Source organism: Mustela erminea, chromosome 11, assembly GCF_009829155.1.
Source record: "Mustela erminea isolate mMusErm1 chromosome 11, mMusErm1.Pri, whole genome shotgun sequence".
In the NCBI taxonomy this organism is placed as follows: Eukaryota; Metazoa; Chordata; class Mammalia; order Carnivora; family Mustelidae; genus Mustela; species Mustela erminea.
This window is the reverse complement of record NC_045624.1, coordinates 13,854,519-13,873,284: the sequence shown is the minus strand read 5'-3', so window position 1 is coordinate 13,873,284 and position 18,766 is coordinate 13,854,519. Positions and strand designations below refer to the sequence as shown.

The 18,766-nt window shown below is 47.4% G+C and overlaps 2 protein-coding genes across 3 annotated transcripts in view; one reads left to right on the top strand and one right to left on the bottom strand.

Moving 5' to 3' along the window:
- Positions 1-3,713, top strand: part of TBXAS1 (thromboxane A synthase 1) — a 168,228-nt gene extending 164,515 nt beyond the window's left edge. For both annotated transcript variants that reach the window (XM_032305966.1, XM_032305967.1), the window contains one exon: positions 834-3,713. In XM_032305966.1, coding sequence (XP_032161857.1) covers positions 834-908 — 75 coding nt within the window. In that variant the 3' untranslated portion in view covers positions 909-3,713. The remainder of the gene's footprint in view (positions 1-833) is intronic.
- Positions 3,714-3,781: 68 nt separating this feature from the next.
- PARP12 (poly(ADP-ribose) polymerase family member 12) overlaps positions 3,782-18,766 on the bottom strand; it is a 42,479-nt gene continuing 27,494 nt past the window's right edge. The window contains exons 9-13 of the mRNA XM_032305850.1: positions 16,667-16,763; positions 10,727-10,802; positions 8,837-8,967; positions 7,845-7,996; positions 3,782-4,900 (exon numbers count right to left, since the gene is read on the bottom strand). Of these exons, the coding sequence (XP_032161741.1) occupies positions 4,575-4,900; positions 7,845-7,996; positions 8,837-8,967; positions 10,727-10,802; positions 16,667-16,763 (782 nt within the window). The 3' untranslated portion in view covers positions 3,782-4,574. The remainder of the gene's footprint in view (positions 4,901-7,844; positions 7,997-8,836; positions 8,968-10,726; positions 10,803-16,666; positions 16,764-18,766) is intronic.

Sequence of the window (18,766 nt, the reverse complement as noted above, 5' to 3'; positions counted from 1 at the left end):
TACAGGGTTAGTTCATCTTGTTTCCTGGTCATGTAACTTGTCTCCCCTCTGAACCTTAACCCCCCAAAGACATCTGAAAAGCCGCCAAGGCCCCGACACTGAGGCCCGGTGATTCTTCTTTCCCTGAAAGCGTTCATTCACATTAGCCATAGAACCATCATTTTACACAGGGCTCCAGGAGACATCCTGCTTCTTGAGCAATTGTTTGGCTTTTTTTCCAAGTCCCCAGTCCACCATCAATCTGCCTTGTAAGTTGGACATGAAAGCTCTCTAAATGGCAGCAAGGCAGACCACACAGCACACATGAGAAGGGGGTGAGGCTAGACCACAGCACACATGAGAAGGGGACACTGCGAAGCCACTCTCCCAAAACCCCTTATAAAGAGAGGGGGCTGCTCAGTGACCGCTGGGGCACCGGGGAGTGAGAGGAGGGGAGGTGAGAGTGTTTGAGGCTTTGGTCCTCACTTTCTAGTCATGTGACCTTGGATGAGTCACCTGGTGTCTTTGAACCTCCATTTCTTCATTTGCAGAGTGAGCCGCTACCACGGCCTATGCAGGCTTCCTGGGAGGATAAACGCGGGACCGAGTACCTTACTCACCTGTGGTATTTCATCCACATGGGAAAGCGGGTCAGGCGCCAGGGTGCTGCTGGGGCACCAGCGTGCATTGTCCCCGAGACGCAGTTTTGCCGCCTTCTCAAGGCCATGCTAGGAGGCTGCTTTGCCAGCTCAGCCCTGCTGTCCCTCATTGCCACAATCATTCTCCAGGCCTTGTTCCAAAGAAGCTTCCTTGCAGATGCGGTTAGCTGTAACCGGTCTCTTCATCTCTTTCAGGTACCACTGCAGCTAGAATCCAGATCTGCCCTAGGGCCAAAGAATGGCGTCTACATCAAAGTTGTCTCCCGCTGACAGTGTTGTGATGGCACTCCCAGATTCAAAGTAGACCTTCCTGTGGAAATTCAGATTCTGGGGAAAACATCACTGAAGCAATTGAAAGGGTGCCTGATGTGCAAGTAGAAAAGAGGTATTTAGATAACATTTCCTAATGCTTAATAAATGTTTATTGCACTTACTTTTGACTTTGCTGACGATGTATGAACCACTGACCCGCCTCTCTCCATCCGGGATTGCTGACAACGAAGGAAAAATGTAATTTTGGCAGAATGACTGACTGAGAACTCGGGGTTTTGAAGGAAGTCCTGGCCTCAGGATGGGAGGGATCTATACAACAGAGGACTTGGGGACACTGGGTGAGCTGCCTTTACAGCACCAGCTCCTGGGCCTCCAGCTTCTGGTGCACTTGGGGCATTTGACTTAAAAAAACGAGATTTATCAGAAGCCCAGCTTTAACAGTGGCTCAAAAGCTTTCTTATGTTTTGATTTTTCCTAGGTAGGATAATACTAACTTGATAAGGTTTTAATGCACAGAAGAGTGAGAGAGACGGAAACATAGGCATTGGACCTTCTCTTCCTTTTGATCCAAGAATCAAAACACAGAAGTGAATTTATTAAAACTATCGTGTTGCTAAGAATTTGAAATCCAACAAGGAGCTCTCAAGTTGAATCCCACATCTGCCGTCAGCCACATGTGGTCGTGGCTGCTGGTCTTCCCACATCCCTGTGCCTCCATGTACTCATCTGTAACACAGGGCTGCTGACCTAGATCAAAGCCCCCTCCCCTGTGCACCATCTGAGCAGCGAGAAGGGCTGAGTATCCTGTAGGTAGCATTCCAAGCAGGAGTCCGTGAGCTTGGCTACCCAGATGCTGGCCCACATGTAGGCTGTTTCAGAACTGGCACAAGAGGTTTCCATGTATCCGTGGCTGTGGATCCTGCCTCTGTCATTGGGTCCTCTCCTACTCCAGCACAGGAGACCCCATGCTTCCCCCAAAGTCCTTCCTTGGAGAGCCCTCTTCTCACTTTCAGGCTTCCCCAGAGGCAGGAAGGCAACCTCTTCCCCCAGCGTGGTCCCAGCCCTAGGAGCTGCCCGGCCAGCCCATCACACAGCGCTCTCTGCACCCTTGCCCTCACCACTCCTCCTCTCTGGGCCCCAGCTCCTTCAAGATGTCTGGCCATGTATGGCCACACGTTCCACTTCCTGGTGACCCATCTGTCCTTCCTGACCAGCCTGCCCATCTCCCAGCCCCTAACCCTCTATGGCCACCACACAGCGTCATCCTGCAGAAGAGCCCAGCTGAGCACCTAACTCCCTCCTCAGAGCACAGTCCATGTGTGGTGCCCCCAGCCCATCAGCTCCACTGGCTTCCCTCAACTTCTCTGTCCGGGTGCTTCTCATCTTCAGAGACAGCAGTGAGGCCTCCTCATATTCTAGAATTGCTGGACTCAGCCCTTCGACTGTTTCAACCCACAATCCCGAGCTCCCCTGAAATCCCACCACGGTGTGCGACACCAGCTACCTTGGGGCAGGAGCTGGCATGGACTGGACCCTCCATAGGACCCTTTAGCTGAATCCCAACCAGGTCCTCGTGACAAGTCAGTCACACACCCTTGCCCTGGGTCCCACCGCCTCTTCGCACCAAGGGCTATCGTTATTTTGACTTCTTCCCATCATAGTGCCTAGCCACCCCCGCCCCCCCCGTAAACAGGTTACACGGACCCTGTCCCTCTCTCAAATTTCAGGTCCAAGGTTGCTTTCTGAAAGGAAAGCAAATCCAGGGCCCCTGCAGTCTTCATAGCTCAACTGCCTTTTCTGGAGCATGTGACCACCGCCCACACCAGGTTTCTCCAGCCATCCATCCCACCCACACTTCCCAGTGGACCATCCCTGCTGCCCACCACTCAGCTCCCAGCAGCGAGATGGTTAATGAGAATGGGGTCACTCACATTTAAGACTTGGCTGGCAAGTACCTGACTTCATGTTTCTCCCTGACCCCCTCTGGCCCTCCACCTACACTGGAGTAGGACCTGGACTCAGTCGAAAAGCAATGAGTAAGATTTCAGGATCAGGCAGGGTATGGAGGAAATATTTTGGGGGCTCTGAAAAAATCATACCATGTAAACCCGTTGACTAGCCTGGCAGGTGGGGAACATGGTACTGCTGTTGCTACATTTTTCTGGCCAAAGAATTCAGTTCTTCTCTGCCTTGACCTGTGTAAGGTTCCAAGGTACTGCCTACCCCTGTTCCAAAGATGGAAACATTCAACAGCCTTGAATCTGAGCACTCGAGGACAGAGTGACAGAAGCGGAGGCAGCAGGCGGAGTGGACACACTATATTAGGATGGTGGGGGATGGGCAGGAAAGGTGTAGGGGAAGAGGAGGAGCCCATTACCGAGGACTGAACTCAGAGACCAACAGGGATGGCCACATCATGACACGGAGCTGCCCTGCCCATCCCTCCTCCCTGAGAGCCAGCCGGTGCCCAGCAGGGACTCCCATCAACTGCTGTGTGCGAGGCAGAACGCACCCAGCCCTCCACATCCACGGCACACTCTGCTCAGGAGTCAGTCTGGGTTTCACAGAACTTGAAGTTCACAGCGGTTGGGGGAAAGAAAAAAAAATACGAATATGTAACTTCTGTAAATTGAACGGAGATGTAGGACCATGGGGCCATGTAGTTAGGGCTCCTCTTAGGATTGTGGAAGGAGCCCCAGCGAGTGAGAGGTCCTGAACCTTCAGGTTCATCATCTTTAGCATAAGTCCACACACAGCCCCCAAGACCAGTACTGGGGGCTGTTCTATCCCGACACCCAGAAAAGTGCCTGTATACAGCAGGTGCTAGATAAATAGACGCTGAAGAATGAGCTTTGGTCGCTGCCCACTTCAGATAAATATTCTTTTATTTCCATGCTCCACTGTGACATTTGCAGCTCAGGTATTCAAATCTCACAGGAACAGAAAACCCACATTCGGAAGGTGTCCAGTGTGCTCAGATGTGGGAATGGGCCTTCGTGGGTAGAGCCCCGGGGGTCCTTGGGGGCGGCCACCCATCCCTGTCACCTTCCACTGAGTGATGCAGACCCCACCAGGACAAAGGGAAGCTGACGGGGCCCCAGTGATGCCACACAGTAGCCACTTGCTCTAACACCATGACGGATGGGCCGACTCCAAGGCCAGAAGCCCGGAAGGAGAGGTGCCTGGATTAGAACCAGAGCAACAGACAGTGACGGCCTCCTGCACTGATAGCTACTGCATCATTTTGACAAAAAATTAAACAAGATGCCACTGAGACCCTGAAAAACCCAATGACTCACTGCAGAAACTTAAATTTAAAATCAATCCATAAAATAGTATCTAGAAACTCTGTGTCTGGTGCCCATTGGCCACAGAGTCAACAGAGAATGTAAATAATAAAACTTTAACAGACTAGTAAAAGGCAGTAACGGGCCCACCTATAGTCACTTCTGGTTGGTCTACTAATGATCTACTAATGACCCCAAAAGTGGCTTAAAACTGAAAACCGTTATCAGTGAGAGATTAAGAATATAACTTCATCAGGAAGTCAACATTAAATGAACAGTTCATTAAAAGTTTTTGTTTAAAAAAAAAAAAAAACCTTCCCAAATAGCTACTCCAAGGAAGCCACACCTGAAAGGCATTAAAAACATCCTCGCAGGCTCATTGCCGGCCACCAAAGAAAGACGCCAAGGAGAAGAGGGCGGAGGCACCCGTCGTGGGCTTGGTGGAGCCGGTATACTGAATCACGTACTCCGGGTAGACCTGGTGCTTCTCGAAGACCACGAAGATGGATGGGTCGGACATGCTGTTCACGCAGCTGTCGTAGAATACATTGCCAAGGCCCTCCTTGGCTGGGGGACGGACGAAGGAGGCATTGCCTCGGATGAACTCCCCCACCAGTACCCGGGCCAGGAACATCGTGTGGAACTTGGTGTCAGATTTGCTGTAGTGGTGGGAGTACGCGGCATCCCGGGCAAAGTAGCTCCCTGCAAGGACACACACGGGTTCAGCTGGTGGGGGGGGCAGCGGGAGGCAGCCCGCAGCCTGGAAGAGGGTGCTTGGGGGTCCTGTCAGCCAGGCGACACCCCTGCCTCCCTCTTCTCACATTTCTCTAGCCTCTTCCCTCGTGAAGGGCATCAGGAGTCTCACCAAACTCTGAGACAGAAAACTCAAGTTCTGACTCGGTCCATCAAATCCTAAAGGTTCCCCTGGGCACATCACTACTTAGCCCCCAAACCTCAGCTCCCTCAGCTCTAAAATGCAGCTATCACGCCAGCCTCATAGGGTTGGTGTGGAAAGGGAACAAGATCCCATACAGGGACAACTGTAGCCACTGGCAGCCCCGCAAAGAGAATTCTGAAGCTCGTCTAATGGGACCTGAACTGAAGGCTGCCACATACACATTTGGAAATAGGACCCACCACCGGCTTCCATCCATCCTGTGCCCACAACTAAACCTGATTAAGGCTGATTGATGGACAAGTGACAGAGTCCAAAGAGGGCTGCGGACTACAGCATCACATCATATGAGATTTTCAACTTAGCAACCGTGTCATGGTTACAGCAAAGAACATCCTTGTTCTTAGGAGGCACTCAAGGGGGAAAGGGCATGACATATGCCACTTGCAAGTGGGTCTAAAGAAATAAAGCCAATGTGGCAAAAGGTTAAAGCTGATGAATCTAGGTAAAATTTATGTAGGGGGTTTTAAAATACTATTCTTGAGGCTTCCCTGTGAGTTTAAAATTATTTCCAAATAAAGCTTGAAAATAACACAGAGAAACAGCTAACTCTCATTCCAGCTGGGATGACGCGTACACCGCCCTATTTGAAGCGTTCAGATTCCCATTCCAGGGATCACGCAGGCACAGTCAGGCCGGACTCGGGGCTGGGAAGGTACCTGCTCCCCTCCCCCCACGCATGCTCACCATCCCCACAGCCTCCACTCCACAGGGACACAAAGCCCAGCCTGAGCAGGGCTGCTCCTGCTAGAACCTTGGGCGAGGCTCCTGGCTGCACACAGAGGACAGTAAGGGTGCCACCAGCTGGGCACCCTCCCCCAGAGGGCCAGGGGTCCATAACTCACTGAGTTTGACCCCGCTCATCAACTCACACTGGTCCCCCCATGCCCTCTATCAATTTGCTTTAAAAGGGATTCCCAAGAACAAATACTGTGAAAATGTCTATGCTACCTAAAGCAATCTATACATTTAATGCAATCCCTATCAAAATCCCATCCTTTTTTTTTTTTTTTCAAAGAAATGGAACAAATAATCCTAAAATTTACATGGAAGCAGAAAAGACCTCGAATAGCCAAAGGAATATTGAAAATGAAAGCCAAAGTTGGTGGCATCACAATTCCAAACTTCAAGCTCTATTACAAAACTGTCATCATCAAGACAGCATGGTACTGGCACAAAAACAGACACATAGGATCGATGGAACAGAATAGAGAGCCCAGAAATAGACCCTCAACTCTATGGTCAACTAATATTTGACAAAGCAGGAAAGAATATCCAATGGAAAAAAGACAGCCTCTTCAACAAATGGTGTTGGGAAACTTGGACAGCCACATGCAGAAAAATGAAACTGGACCACTTCCTTACACCACACACAAAAATAGACTCCAAATGGATGAAAGACCTCAGTGAGAAAAAGGAATCCATCAAAATCCTTGAGGAGAACACAGGCAGCAACCTCTTTGACCTCAGCCGCAGCAACTTCTTCCTAGGAACATCGCCAAAGGCAAGGGAAGCAAGGGCAAAAATGAACTATTGGGATTTTATCAAGATCAAAAGCTTTTGCACAGCAAAGAAAACAGTTCACAAAACCAAATATAACTGACAGAATGGGAGAAGATATTTGCAAACGACATATCAGATAAAGGGCTAGTGTCCAAAATCTAAAGAGCTTAGCAAACTCAACACCCAAAAAACAAATAATTCAATCAAGAAATGGGCAGAGGACATGAACAGAGATTTCTACAAAGAAGACATCCAGATGGCCAACAGACACATGAAAAAATGCTCCACATCACTCAGCATTAGGGAAAAACAAATCAAAACCACAATGAAATACCACCTCACACCAGTCAGAATGGCTTAAATGAACAAGTCAGGAAATGACAGATGCTGGCGAGGATGTGGAGAAAGGGGAACCCTCCTACACTATTGGTGGAAATGCAAGATGGTGCAACCACTCTGGAAAACAGCATGGAGGTTCCTCAAAAAGTTGAAAATAGAGCTACCCTAGGACCCAGCAATTGCACTACTGGGTATTTCCCCTAAAGATACAAACGTAGTGATCCTAAGGGGCACGTGCACCCGAATGTTTATAGCAGCAATGTCCACGATAGCCAAACTATGGAAAGAACCTAGATGTCCATCAACAAATGAATGGATAAAGAAGATGTCGTACACACGTACACACACACACACACACACACAGTGGACTACTATGCAGCCATCAAAAAAAATGAAATCTTGCCATTTGCAACGACATGGATGGAACTAGTGGGTATTAGGTTTAGCAAAATAAGTCAATCGGAGAAAGACAACTATCATATGATCTCCCTGATATGAGGAAGTGGAGATGCAACGTAGGGGGTTTGGGGGGTAGGAAAAGAATAAATGAAACAACATGGGATCGGGAGGGAGAAAAACCATAAGAGACTCTTAATCTTACAAACCAAACTGAGGGTTGCCGGGGTGGGGGGTCGGGAGAGGGTGGTGGGTTTACGGACATTGGGGAGGGTATGTGCTGTGAAATGTGTAAACCTGGTGATTCACAGACCTGTACCCCTGGGACTAATAAAACATTATATGTTTATAAAAAAAATTTTTTTTTAAATACAAAAAATAAATAAATAAAAGGGTTTCCCAGGCCCTGGGAGGAAAGCCAGGTTCTGCCAGTGGGGCCACTTTTGCCCTTACCCTTGCCATAGGAAGTACCATGAAGACCACAGACCCGCCAGTCGAAGTTCTGCTGGCAGATGGCATCAACGAAATTCGCACTGGTGCCGTGGAAGAGCTGCCGCTCATCGACCACCTTCCCTCCATTTCTCTTCTGCATCTGGCCTTTTTGCCTAGAATCATGAGACAGGAGGCAGAGGGTGCTTGCTGCCAAATGCAGGCCACGTGACCCAAGAAAACACATTTTATTGGAAGTGTCTTGAGTCCAGGCCCATGAGACCAGGGTGAACAGCACAACCTGGGTGCAAAGCCCACGGGAAGCCTTTGCCTCCACAGCTCAAGGCCTCTTCAGCTTCTTGAACTCCTGAAGCAGACCAGACCCACTTCTTCCCCACTACCTTGCTTCCTCCGGAGCTTAGCTAGGGAAGCTGGGGAGCTGGAGGATGCTGGTCAGTGGGGGGCCGTCCCTCTCCCCCTGTTACCCCGATTTCATCACTGGTCCCAGAGTACAGATGACACTGCTCCAACCCCCTCTTCTGGGGACAGGTCAGCAGGACCCCAGGCCCGCCATGGTAACCTGTGGCAGATCTCCTCCCTACAAGGACAAGCCACTGAGCACCCAAGAACATGCCAGTCCTCAAGCACAAAAATGAGGCGTGGCTCCCTGGCTGTCAGGACACAGCTCTATCTCCCTCTGCGCATGGGTGGCTTACACGGACCAGTCCCGCTGATCTTCCGGCAGGGAGGCAGAAGTCACCAGCACAAGTGCTGGTTGTCACTAGGGCAGCTTGAATCCCCTCAGCTCGAGGGATGTGCCAGCACTAAGCTATAAAGACGGAGAGATGGGGAGAAAAGCAGGGACACAGTCCCTGATGCCCCCAGCACTGGGAAAGCAGTGGCTGCCATCTCAGATTGTCCCTGAAACCCAGGACATGTCTGACAAGCAGCTAGCCTCCCGTGTATACACTAGAGGGGATGGTCAGCAGCCCAGCAAGAGTGGGCCCTTCACGTACCACTGGTAGACTTCCCAGAGGGCCAGGTTCTGGACTCGCTCAATCTTCTGGACAAAGTAAAAAGGCAGCGTACGGTTGAATAGGTTCCAGACCTTTTGATACTCGTCTGATGAAGAACTGAGGGTAATCTTCTGCAGGGAGCAAACATTTTTTTTTCTCCGTTATCCTCGAAGTGTATATAGATCAGTGCCTTCCCAAGGCTGCTTATAAAATGCTAGAACTGCAAGCAAGCCCAGACAGGGATCACTACTCTCCCTTGGCCAGAGGTGTAGTCTCTCCAGCTGTGGGCTATTTGCGGTTTGTGGTCACTTCCCTTCTGTTCACTGTGGAACCCTCCTGAAGGACAGGCACATGATACGTCGGCACCACTTTCGGTATCCCCAGGACATCCCCGCTCCTCCTCTGTACCCACACAGACTACATAGTCTACAGGACCAGAGCTGGTGTTAATACGCATGGAATGTACACGTTTGGCTGAGCGGGGCAGACCCCATTAAAGCAGGTGTGTATGGCAGGAGCCCTCCTCACCACAAGTGCCGGGGAAGATGTCAGGCCAGCAGACAATACACATCAACGCAGGAGCATGAGGAGATTTGCAGGGATGGTGCCTGGCTACTGCCTCCTCCCAGCAGAGCCTACCTCTCCCTTAGCGCCCTGTTCTGGGAAACAGCACCCCCTAGGGGCCAGGAGGGGCCCTGACCGAGGGCAGCTGATGTCTGCAGTGACAATTCCTGCACTTTCAGCCTGCAACTAACCCGCCGCCCTGTTCCTGCTCCTTGAGGCTTGGCCCGATGACAGCCTGTTAAGGGATCCCTGGGCGATCACTCTGTACCATGGCCTTCCCCTACGGTGAGTGCAGTCTGAATGTCCATGCATCTCCTGCAACTGAAGTTGTGACTGGTTTCCTTGCTTCCATCCCATGGGAGGACCAAACTCCTCTCCCCCAAATAGGGAACCAGCCTGCCCCTCCCCCCAGACCAGACTGTCAAGGGCTCCCATACCTGTCATGGCCTACAGCTCAACCATACAACCAAACCTGCCTGACCTCCCTCCTGCTCCCCAGGGGCTATGCATGCCCTCCACCCTGCCCTGGGCTCCTTCCCTATGCAGTCTCCATCGACCTGTATGTTCTTCCCCTACTTCTGTCTGTACAACCATCAGCCATCACTTAGGTGCGGACCCAGTGAAACCTTCCCTATTCCCCTTCATCTGGTCACCTGGCCCTGTGACGCTGAGTACTATCACTCAAGCTCGCCCAGCCCTCCGCACATGTGTCTGGGCTGCTGGGGTCTGTGTGATACTGGGGTCTGTGTACAACTCGATAAGAGGAGTCCTCCCAGGGAAGACAGACAGAGGGCCGTCAGCACAGTGCTCAGCAGGACGCCAGCGTCAGAGGGCCTCACATACACAAGGCGGTAGTGGACAATGGCCTGAGTACTCCATAGAACTCAGTGTAGCTCTCGTCAGCTGGAAGGCCTGACATGAGCCATGTGAACTGGTGTCCCTGTCTTCTGGTATCTGGCGCCTTCCTACAGCAACTCCCCTCGACATGTCCCTCATCACACTCAAATCCTCCCCTGGCTTTTTCTTTTCTTGCTTGGTAAAACTAATACTTATTGGCTAAACAGCGGTTAAGCTCTTATTTCTGCCCTTTGAGAAATTTCCAGGTCATCATCCTTCATCCACAATACAGCCTTTCCCCTTGGGGCCCCAACCATCTTCCTGGTGGGCATCCAGCCTTAAAACCCTTAAGACCTGAACCTAAACCCACACACAGCTCCTGCCTCCTGCCCCAGCCTCGCCGGACGGCTCCCTCAGTGGTGGAGTCTGCTCACTCACTGCGTCTAAGAACACCCTCCTCCGTGGCCCGAGGCAGTGTGAGTCCCATACCTTAAAGCCAGGGTCTGGCAGGGCTGAGGGGTCCCAATGGTCTGGGATGCTCTTTGGGCCTTGAAACTTGACACTGCTACAAAATGTAAACAAAAACACTGAGATTTTGTTTAGTCTTACGCACATCTACTACTGGTGTCTGCCACTCACAGTACCAGCGGTCTGGGGTCTCAGCATACCATTTGTTAAGAGCAGGTAGAGATGGGGAAGCCCCTAAGCATACTATCCATGACATGGGAGCACATCTATCTTTGCCCACGCGTCCAAACCCCAAAATCTCAGGCACGAGGGATCCATTTCTCACCTGTATCTCAACGCTTGCATGGAAGGCAGAGTAACTGATCAAAGGAGCACATACAAACTTTCATCCACAATTTAAAAATTCAAAGAGCTCTTTTTTCAAGAGGCCTCAATGAGGTGTAACTGGCATACAAAAACACTTTTTAAAAAACAGAAAATGTATGTCACAACTCATTTAGCAGGACTGCCTGGCTGGCTGTCGGTTGAGCATCCCCCTTGACTTCAGTTCAGGTCGGGAGACGGAGCCCCGTGTCAGGCTCCACACTCAGTAGGGAGTCTGCTTTCCCCCTGCTGCCCAACACTTGTGCTCACGCTCTCTCTCAGATTAAAAAAAAAAAAAAAAAAAAAAAACCTCCTCTGACAGTAGAAAGTTGACTACAACTGCTAGGAGGCTATTTGTGGTCTGTAAATATCCTATTTAAAGGGACTAAGCTTATTTCATACAGCTGCAATATTAGCATGTTTAATTACAGGTTTCACATAACATAAGCACCTTATCATCTTTCCAAAAAATAAAAATAAACAAAGACTGAGTTCTAAAAGACATGTGACCCAACAGGTCTAGGAACAGGAACTATGTCACTGTAATAGCAAATCCTTCTGATTCCATTTCAGAATGATCTGTTCTTTCTACAATAGATCTACCTTCTGTTTCCACTGGCATGAGATGTGTACCTTCATCCTAAGCCTCAAAGAACTCCCACAAATAACTCTCCTAGGAAAACAGCACAGTTTAAAATAACTAACCAAGGTCCCATAAGCAAAAATTAGCCAGAAACAGACCGTGGAGACTGAAGATGCTAAAATTATGAGGCAAGATTATAAGATTATAACAGAACAATTATTTTTTCTGTGTTTAAAGAAATAAAAGAAAAACTTTAAAAATATATGCAAGGAACTGAACTATAAAAAGATGTGGAGGGTTTTAAAAAGAACGAAAAAGAACTTCTGGAAGTGAAAGACACTCCTTGCTAGGCGAAGTTCCAAGGACAGCCTTGTGAGCAAGGGAGACCGCCTGAGGAGAGGGAGTAAGTTGAACAAAAAAGGAAGGGCGGTTATCCAGCATGCGGAGATGAGAGATACGGAGGAGAAGCTGGGACCAGGAGGAGAGAGAGAAGGCCTGGATCTGGTCAGAAGCTAACCAAAGCTCTGAAAAGAGAGGAGAGGAAAGGCTGAAGGCTATTTTAAGGAGAACAAAGGAGAGGTCTAAAAAGCCCCAAGAATCTCCAAAAGGATAAATAAGAGCACACGCCCTGCCACACCAGGGTGAGAGCAAGGAACCGCAAGACCAACACAATCTGAAAAGCAGTCAAAGGAAGACAAGAATGAGTCTGGAAAAGGGGCTCTGCTTAGACCAACAACCAATTTTCCAACAGTAGCAATGGAAACCAGGTGACAGTGGAATGAACTCTTCCATGTTCCAGGAGAAAATAACCACACCCCAAAACGCTAGAGCCAATAAAAATATCTTTCAAGACTGGTGGCAAAAATGAAGATGTAGTTAGGCAAACAAAAATACAATTTTCCAACAGGTCTTCATCTAAGAAAATTTGAAAAGACAAAGCAGTAAAACATGAGTAAATCTAATGAAATATTCATTGTATAAAGTAACAATACTCATGAAGTTAAAAAACAAGAGAGGAAATTAATGGAATAAGGTATTTGAAAGCTCTTACATTAGTCGATAGGAAGACAAAGATACTGACCAACTCATACCTAAGAACACGTTATAATTTCTAGGCCTTTAAAAAAATTAAGTAGGGGCGCCTGGGTGGCTCGGTGGGTTAAAAAGCCTCTGCCTTTGGCTCAGGTCATGATCCCAGAGTCCTGGGATCGAGCCCCACGCTCTCAGCTCAGCAGGGAGCCTGCTTCCTCCTCTCTCTCTCTCTCTCTCTCTCTCTCTCTGCCTGCCACTCTACCTACTTGTGATCTTTGTCTGTCAAATAAATAAATAAAATCTTTAAAAAAAAAATAAAAATAAAAATAAAGTAATATAGTACATAACTTCCAAACTAATAGGAGGGGAAAAAATGAAATGACCAAAAATATCCATAAGGCGGCAAGAAAAGAAAAAATAGGGACTCAATCACATGAATAAAACATTTTTATGCAGGATATAAGGACAGTAAGGAACTAAACCAGAGAGCCGATGTGTAAATGCCATTTCAAACTTCACGTCAAACTCTGGTATTAAAACTCTGGCATGCGGAGATCATATTCTGTGACCCTGTCATTCGTGTAAACAGAGAAGCTGTTTCTGAAAGCAACCCACTCTAGGAGTCCCAGCTGGCTAGAGAGGCGGGAGCAGACTTGCTTACTAGAGTTCCAACAGCTGGCAGCCGTCACTTGGGTTCGCAGGAAGAGCCACAGGCTTCACTGCGTGGACACTGTGTGACTCTCAGGTTATGCACTAGGAAGATCCTGCCTGAATCAGGCATATCTTAGTCTGAATCTGACCAAAATGATCGCTTTTATTTCTGATGTGTGGTGTCTGTGGCCCTCTAAAGACCACGTTACAGTGATAACAAAAAACATCCAGTCTCAGAAAGGTGAAAGATTTTTCCAAACTGTATCTAAGGTAGGCTTTGATTAGGGGAAAAATAAAAAATAACTTCCAGAAGTAGAAGCGGCCACAGTTAACTAAACTTTAAATCCAGAAGCAATACACAGGAGAGATGGATCCATTTTACTAAAAAATAAACATTTCTGCCTGGGTACAATACTTTATAAACAAAGCTGGCAACTAAGAAATCAAGAGAAAAGGTTTGTGATTTGTATAAGAAACTGAGTGCTGATCTCCCCAGTAGATAAAAGGTTCTTAACGTATAAAAAAAAACACCAAAAGGCTGACAAAAAATTGAACAAAAAGACAAACTCCCCACAGAAAAAGAAAGGCAAATCGCTGGTAGATTTAGCAAAAAAACTTTAAACTTCACTCATAAGAGAACACAAATTAAAATACACTGAAACACCCTTTGCCACACATGAAAACAGCAAAAGTCCAAGAGCTTGATGACTCACTGGTTGCCAAGGCCAAGGCAGTACCTCAACACCTTGAGGCCAAGTGTATAATGGTTCAACCCCATTAAGAGGAATTTGCATTTATCTTCCAGAACATTAACCTTCCTGAACATGAAACCTCACGTACACCAGATCATCCACCGTAGTGTTACCCTTGTAACAACAAAAGATCTGAAACAATGCAAAACTTCCCTCCAAAGGGGACAGATTAAATAAATTAGGGTATGCACAGGTGTTGGAGAGCCACGCAGACAGACAGATTTCAGAAGACTTCAGTGTCCTGAAAGGGAAAAGAAAAGGTACAGAACAGTACATACAGAATACTGCCTCTAGTTTGGTGCAAGAAAAGTGAAATCAGAAAATACTTTTCTCTATACGCATTTGCTCATTTTTGCAGAAAGAAAGATAATAAAGATAAATCAGAAATGTATGCAAATGGCGACTCATTGTGGAAACGCTGGAGACAACAGGAAGACACTGACTACTGAGTATACCCTTTTCTTGGACTGATAATACCTTTTCTCTCTAGTTTGTATCAAACTCTTCTTTAAATGACCATGGTCCACAAATACAACTACTGAGGTCCATCTGCAAGACCCCAGAAGAGCCAGCAGAGAAAAACTATTCGGTTCACCATGAAACAGAAATGAGCCCGGTTTCTCTGGTTAAAGGAAGGCGCAGCTGGCTGAGGACAACAATGGCTGAAGTCCCAGCTTGGGCTGTGCCACACCCCATGTACCAGGTGCTGTGGTACCTGCTGCCATCCAGCCACCGTCCTCCTGCAGGTGGCCATGTGGGTTGGAGAGAAAGAACCCTTCTCCCAGCTCTAATCCCAGGACATCTGCACCCAGCCTAAAACTACTGGTTCAGTGGGGGTCTGGGTAGAGCCAAGCTCTTAAATATGCCCCATCAGCTGCAGGAGGGCCCTCTCCTGCTCCTAAATGCTTAGAAGGCCCCTAGTGGCTTCTGGAACTCAAAAGGGAACCCACCCCGAGGAAGAAGAGACTAAGCGGCCGCTAAGAGACCAGCGGCTGCAGCCATTTTCAGGTTTTTGGTATCCCATGATATGCAAGTACATAAAACCATGAAACACATGGTTTTCTTTTTTTTTTTTTTTTTTTTTTTTTTAAAGATTTTATTTATTTATTTGACAGAGAGAGATCACAAGTAGGCAGAGAGGCAGGCAGAGAGAGAGAGAGGAGGAAGCAGGCTCCCTGCTGAGCAGAGAGCCCAATGCGGGACTCGATCCCAGGACTCTGAGATCATGACCCGAGCCGAAGGCAGCGGCTTAACCACTGAGCCACCCAGGCGCCCCAACACATGGTTTTCTTATCGGTATATAATTCCATTATTTTTCTATCACTTCGACATCTTCAAACACTCAGATCTATGATTCAACTATTCAACTGAAAAATACAAACTGATGAGCCAGCTTCAAGCCTAACCGGCTTGCAAAGCACAATAAGCAGCCTGTAATTGTGAATCACAAATCCTCTACCCAAAAGATGACACTGTGGCCCCAAGCCTTTCCCAGCCCCTGGCACACGGATACCAGCAGTCACACTGCCACAGGTGATGGCACCGAAGCTGGCATTCGCACGTGATGCGACTGGAGAACAAAGAGCCACGTGCTTTGTCAGAAGCCAAGACCGCAGCTCACTACCAATAACAAAATCGGACTCCAAAAACAAACAGAAAAACCCTAAGAGCCAATAAAAAGATCCCTTCCAAGTTAAAAAACAAAATATACAATCACTTGAAGATGGAGACAGACAGAAATTATGAGAAGTGAGATTATTACTGTTCCCTAACCATTCTCTAAATTAATCTAAAGTCAGGAGTAAGTTTTTTGGTTTCTGGAAAAATCTGCACAAGAATACCCTATGAATCAGGAACACCACTTGCACACTTAGAGTTAAAATATCTAATTATATGGCATGTGCCTAGGTGGCTCAGTCGGTTAAGTGTCCTACTCTTGATTTCAGCTCAGGTCACGTTCTCAGGGTTGTGGGATCAAGCCCCACATTGGGCTCTGTGCTCAGTGTGGAGTCTACCTGAGATTCTCTCCCTCTGCCCTTCCCCACCTCTGCGTGCACCCATGCATGCGCGTGCACACACACACACTCTCTCTCTCTCAAATCAATCTTTTTTAAAAAAAACTAATTATACAATTTTTTTCCAGTGACTTAGGTCTTTTTTTCCCTTTATTTCATGTTACACTTCGTTTGGCACCTTAATGCTTTATTAACTAAAAGTTAATTAGTCTACCACACAATTAGAAAAATACTCTGACATATATCTATACACCTGAATTTTATTTATCATCTTATAATCCACGCTCATACTTCTCTCTCTGAAATGTGCTAAGTGTATCCTGGTTTTCCAGTTTCATGAATTCTCAGACCTTTTCTGGAACATGGATATTAATACCAGCACTATAGTATTAAGTGAAGGAAAGTACGAAGGTCCTGCCTGGGGGGCGGGCCTGGGCACTCAGAGACAGAGCGCTGGCACATTCAGTGACACAAGCCAACACACCCTCTTACTGCATTATGCCAGCCCGGGGAGGTTTCCTGGACGTGCAGCAGAGCACGGCCCCCTGGTACTCACGCCACCTACCAGGCTTGCTTCACCTTCACCTCCTGCGGGGACACGAACCTGGGTCGCCGGCAAACCTTTCTGACTGTGCCATAGACCAGGTTTTTCTGAACAAACACTGAAGAAGAAAAAAAAAAAAAAACCACCAAATGCATATATATACACACACATAGGATGGCAATGTTTTATAAATACAAACTTAAATGGTTTGGAAAACTAATCCTAATGTGTAAAGCCTAGAGTCAGTCTGTTAAAAAAACAAGGCAATTTTCACATTTCAAATATTCATAAAAGAAAATAGGTATCCTTAGGAGACTGGGTTTAATGAACACATGAATGATGAGTAATTGACATATCAATTATACATGAGCACTTTTAAATTGTTCCTGCCAATCTTGTTTAAACCATTATTTTGCTTAGCAATTTTTCCCAACTTGGATATAAAAAAAGCTTCAGCCCAGCCTGAGACCAAATTACCACATTTTGAGCCAGAGGGATTTAGAGTTAATACACTAATTTTACTCATAACTTTTTTTAATTTGACTAAACTGACTCCACAGCAGTATTTCTCAACCTTTTTAAACCTGTACCATCTTTAATAAACAAAATCCTTGCCCTACGCCCACCCCCATGATCCTCAGGTTCATCCTGAGGGGATGAGAGGAGACACTGATCCTCAAGTTGAAAAATCACAAACACCTATGAGCTAGATTACATGTTGCTTGCCACCAGGAAAACCCTGTCACATCTTACTTTCTGCACTTAAGAATACAAAACCAGTTTTTTCTTTTTCATTTAAAAAACCATTTTAACATTAATTTGTAGGTGTCTGTAACTTATGTTACTGCATTTGAGCATACACTGCATTTGAGCATAACATCACTGAGGTGGAAGTCCCTCATGCTGTCGCCCAGGTGGTCATCAAGATCAGAACTCGCAGGGGTCCCCCACCTTCTAATCAGGAGCCCAGGCACCAGACATGGCTACCACAAGCCCTACTGTTGTCCACCCCTCACCTCCCATCAATAATCAGCACACTTACTTGGGTTTTTATTGGCCTCTTGACTGACATCATCCTAAGTCTCAAATGGTCTTTCACTGGTAAAACTACTCAAGACATGCAGAATAAACTATATTTGAGACCCACTCCCTACCCTTCTGTGGATGGGAAAAAGTGAGTTTTTTCCTTTGTTACCCCTACAAGGAATACACTAGGCTAAGTCCCTAAACAAGCGTGACCTTGGGGATTCTGCCCATCTGATCGTAGCTAATAGATATCGCTGTTCTCCCTCTGGAATCTGGGCACTGGCAGTGACCTTGAGCAAAGCTTGTGACAAGAGTCCCTAAAATGACAGCACTAGTCTTCCTCAATCCTACAGAACCAATCATTTGACCTGTTGTGTGTGTTTCTTAACTACACTTGTTTCCTAATAATATTTCGTTCATAAACATGTCTGGCTGACTTGGGTCTGAGACTCGCTTTCACAACACCTCGCTGTGAGACGGGAACCTAACTCACCTCAAACTACTTCTGTTGCTGCTGTGATCCACCACCAGCAAAACGAATTGTGCCTATCCACGTGAGACTGGGTCAGTGTGGCGTGAACACACTTTTTCCTGCAATTTACAGAAAACCGCATGTGTGTGCTCTTTCCCACCCTTACCCTGATTCTCGGTTCTGTCCCCTGGGGATGCAGACTAGGCTGAGAATGGTAAAGGCCGCATCTGACATTTCTGGCTCTGACATTTTCCAGATACTTAAAAGGAGTGTTTCAAACAGTTGCCAGTGGCCTTCAGATGGGTGCTAGTTGCAAGGACTTGATCCTCATGTAACTCGCTGTCCCTTTCGTGCATTTGTATCTATCAGACTGTGGACAGGAAACCAGACTTGACCTATGGCTGCTGGTCCCCAGCAGATGCTGAGGGCAGGTGAGCCACTGTCCCTGCAGAGAACACAGAATCTCTGCAAGGGCACACTGAGGGGCAGCGATTCCACCCTCACCAAGAAAACAAGCACTACAAAACCACAGCGAGCAGGTCGCGTGGTTTTAGGATAATTCAGTGCACGCACTCTGCGGCCCTCCACATAGCAGAAGGTCCACAAAACAGAAAAAACAGCAA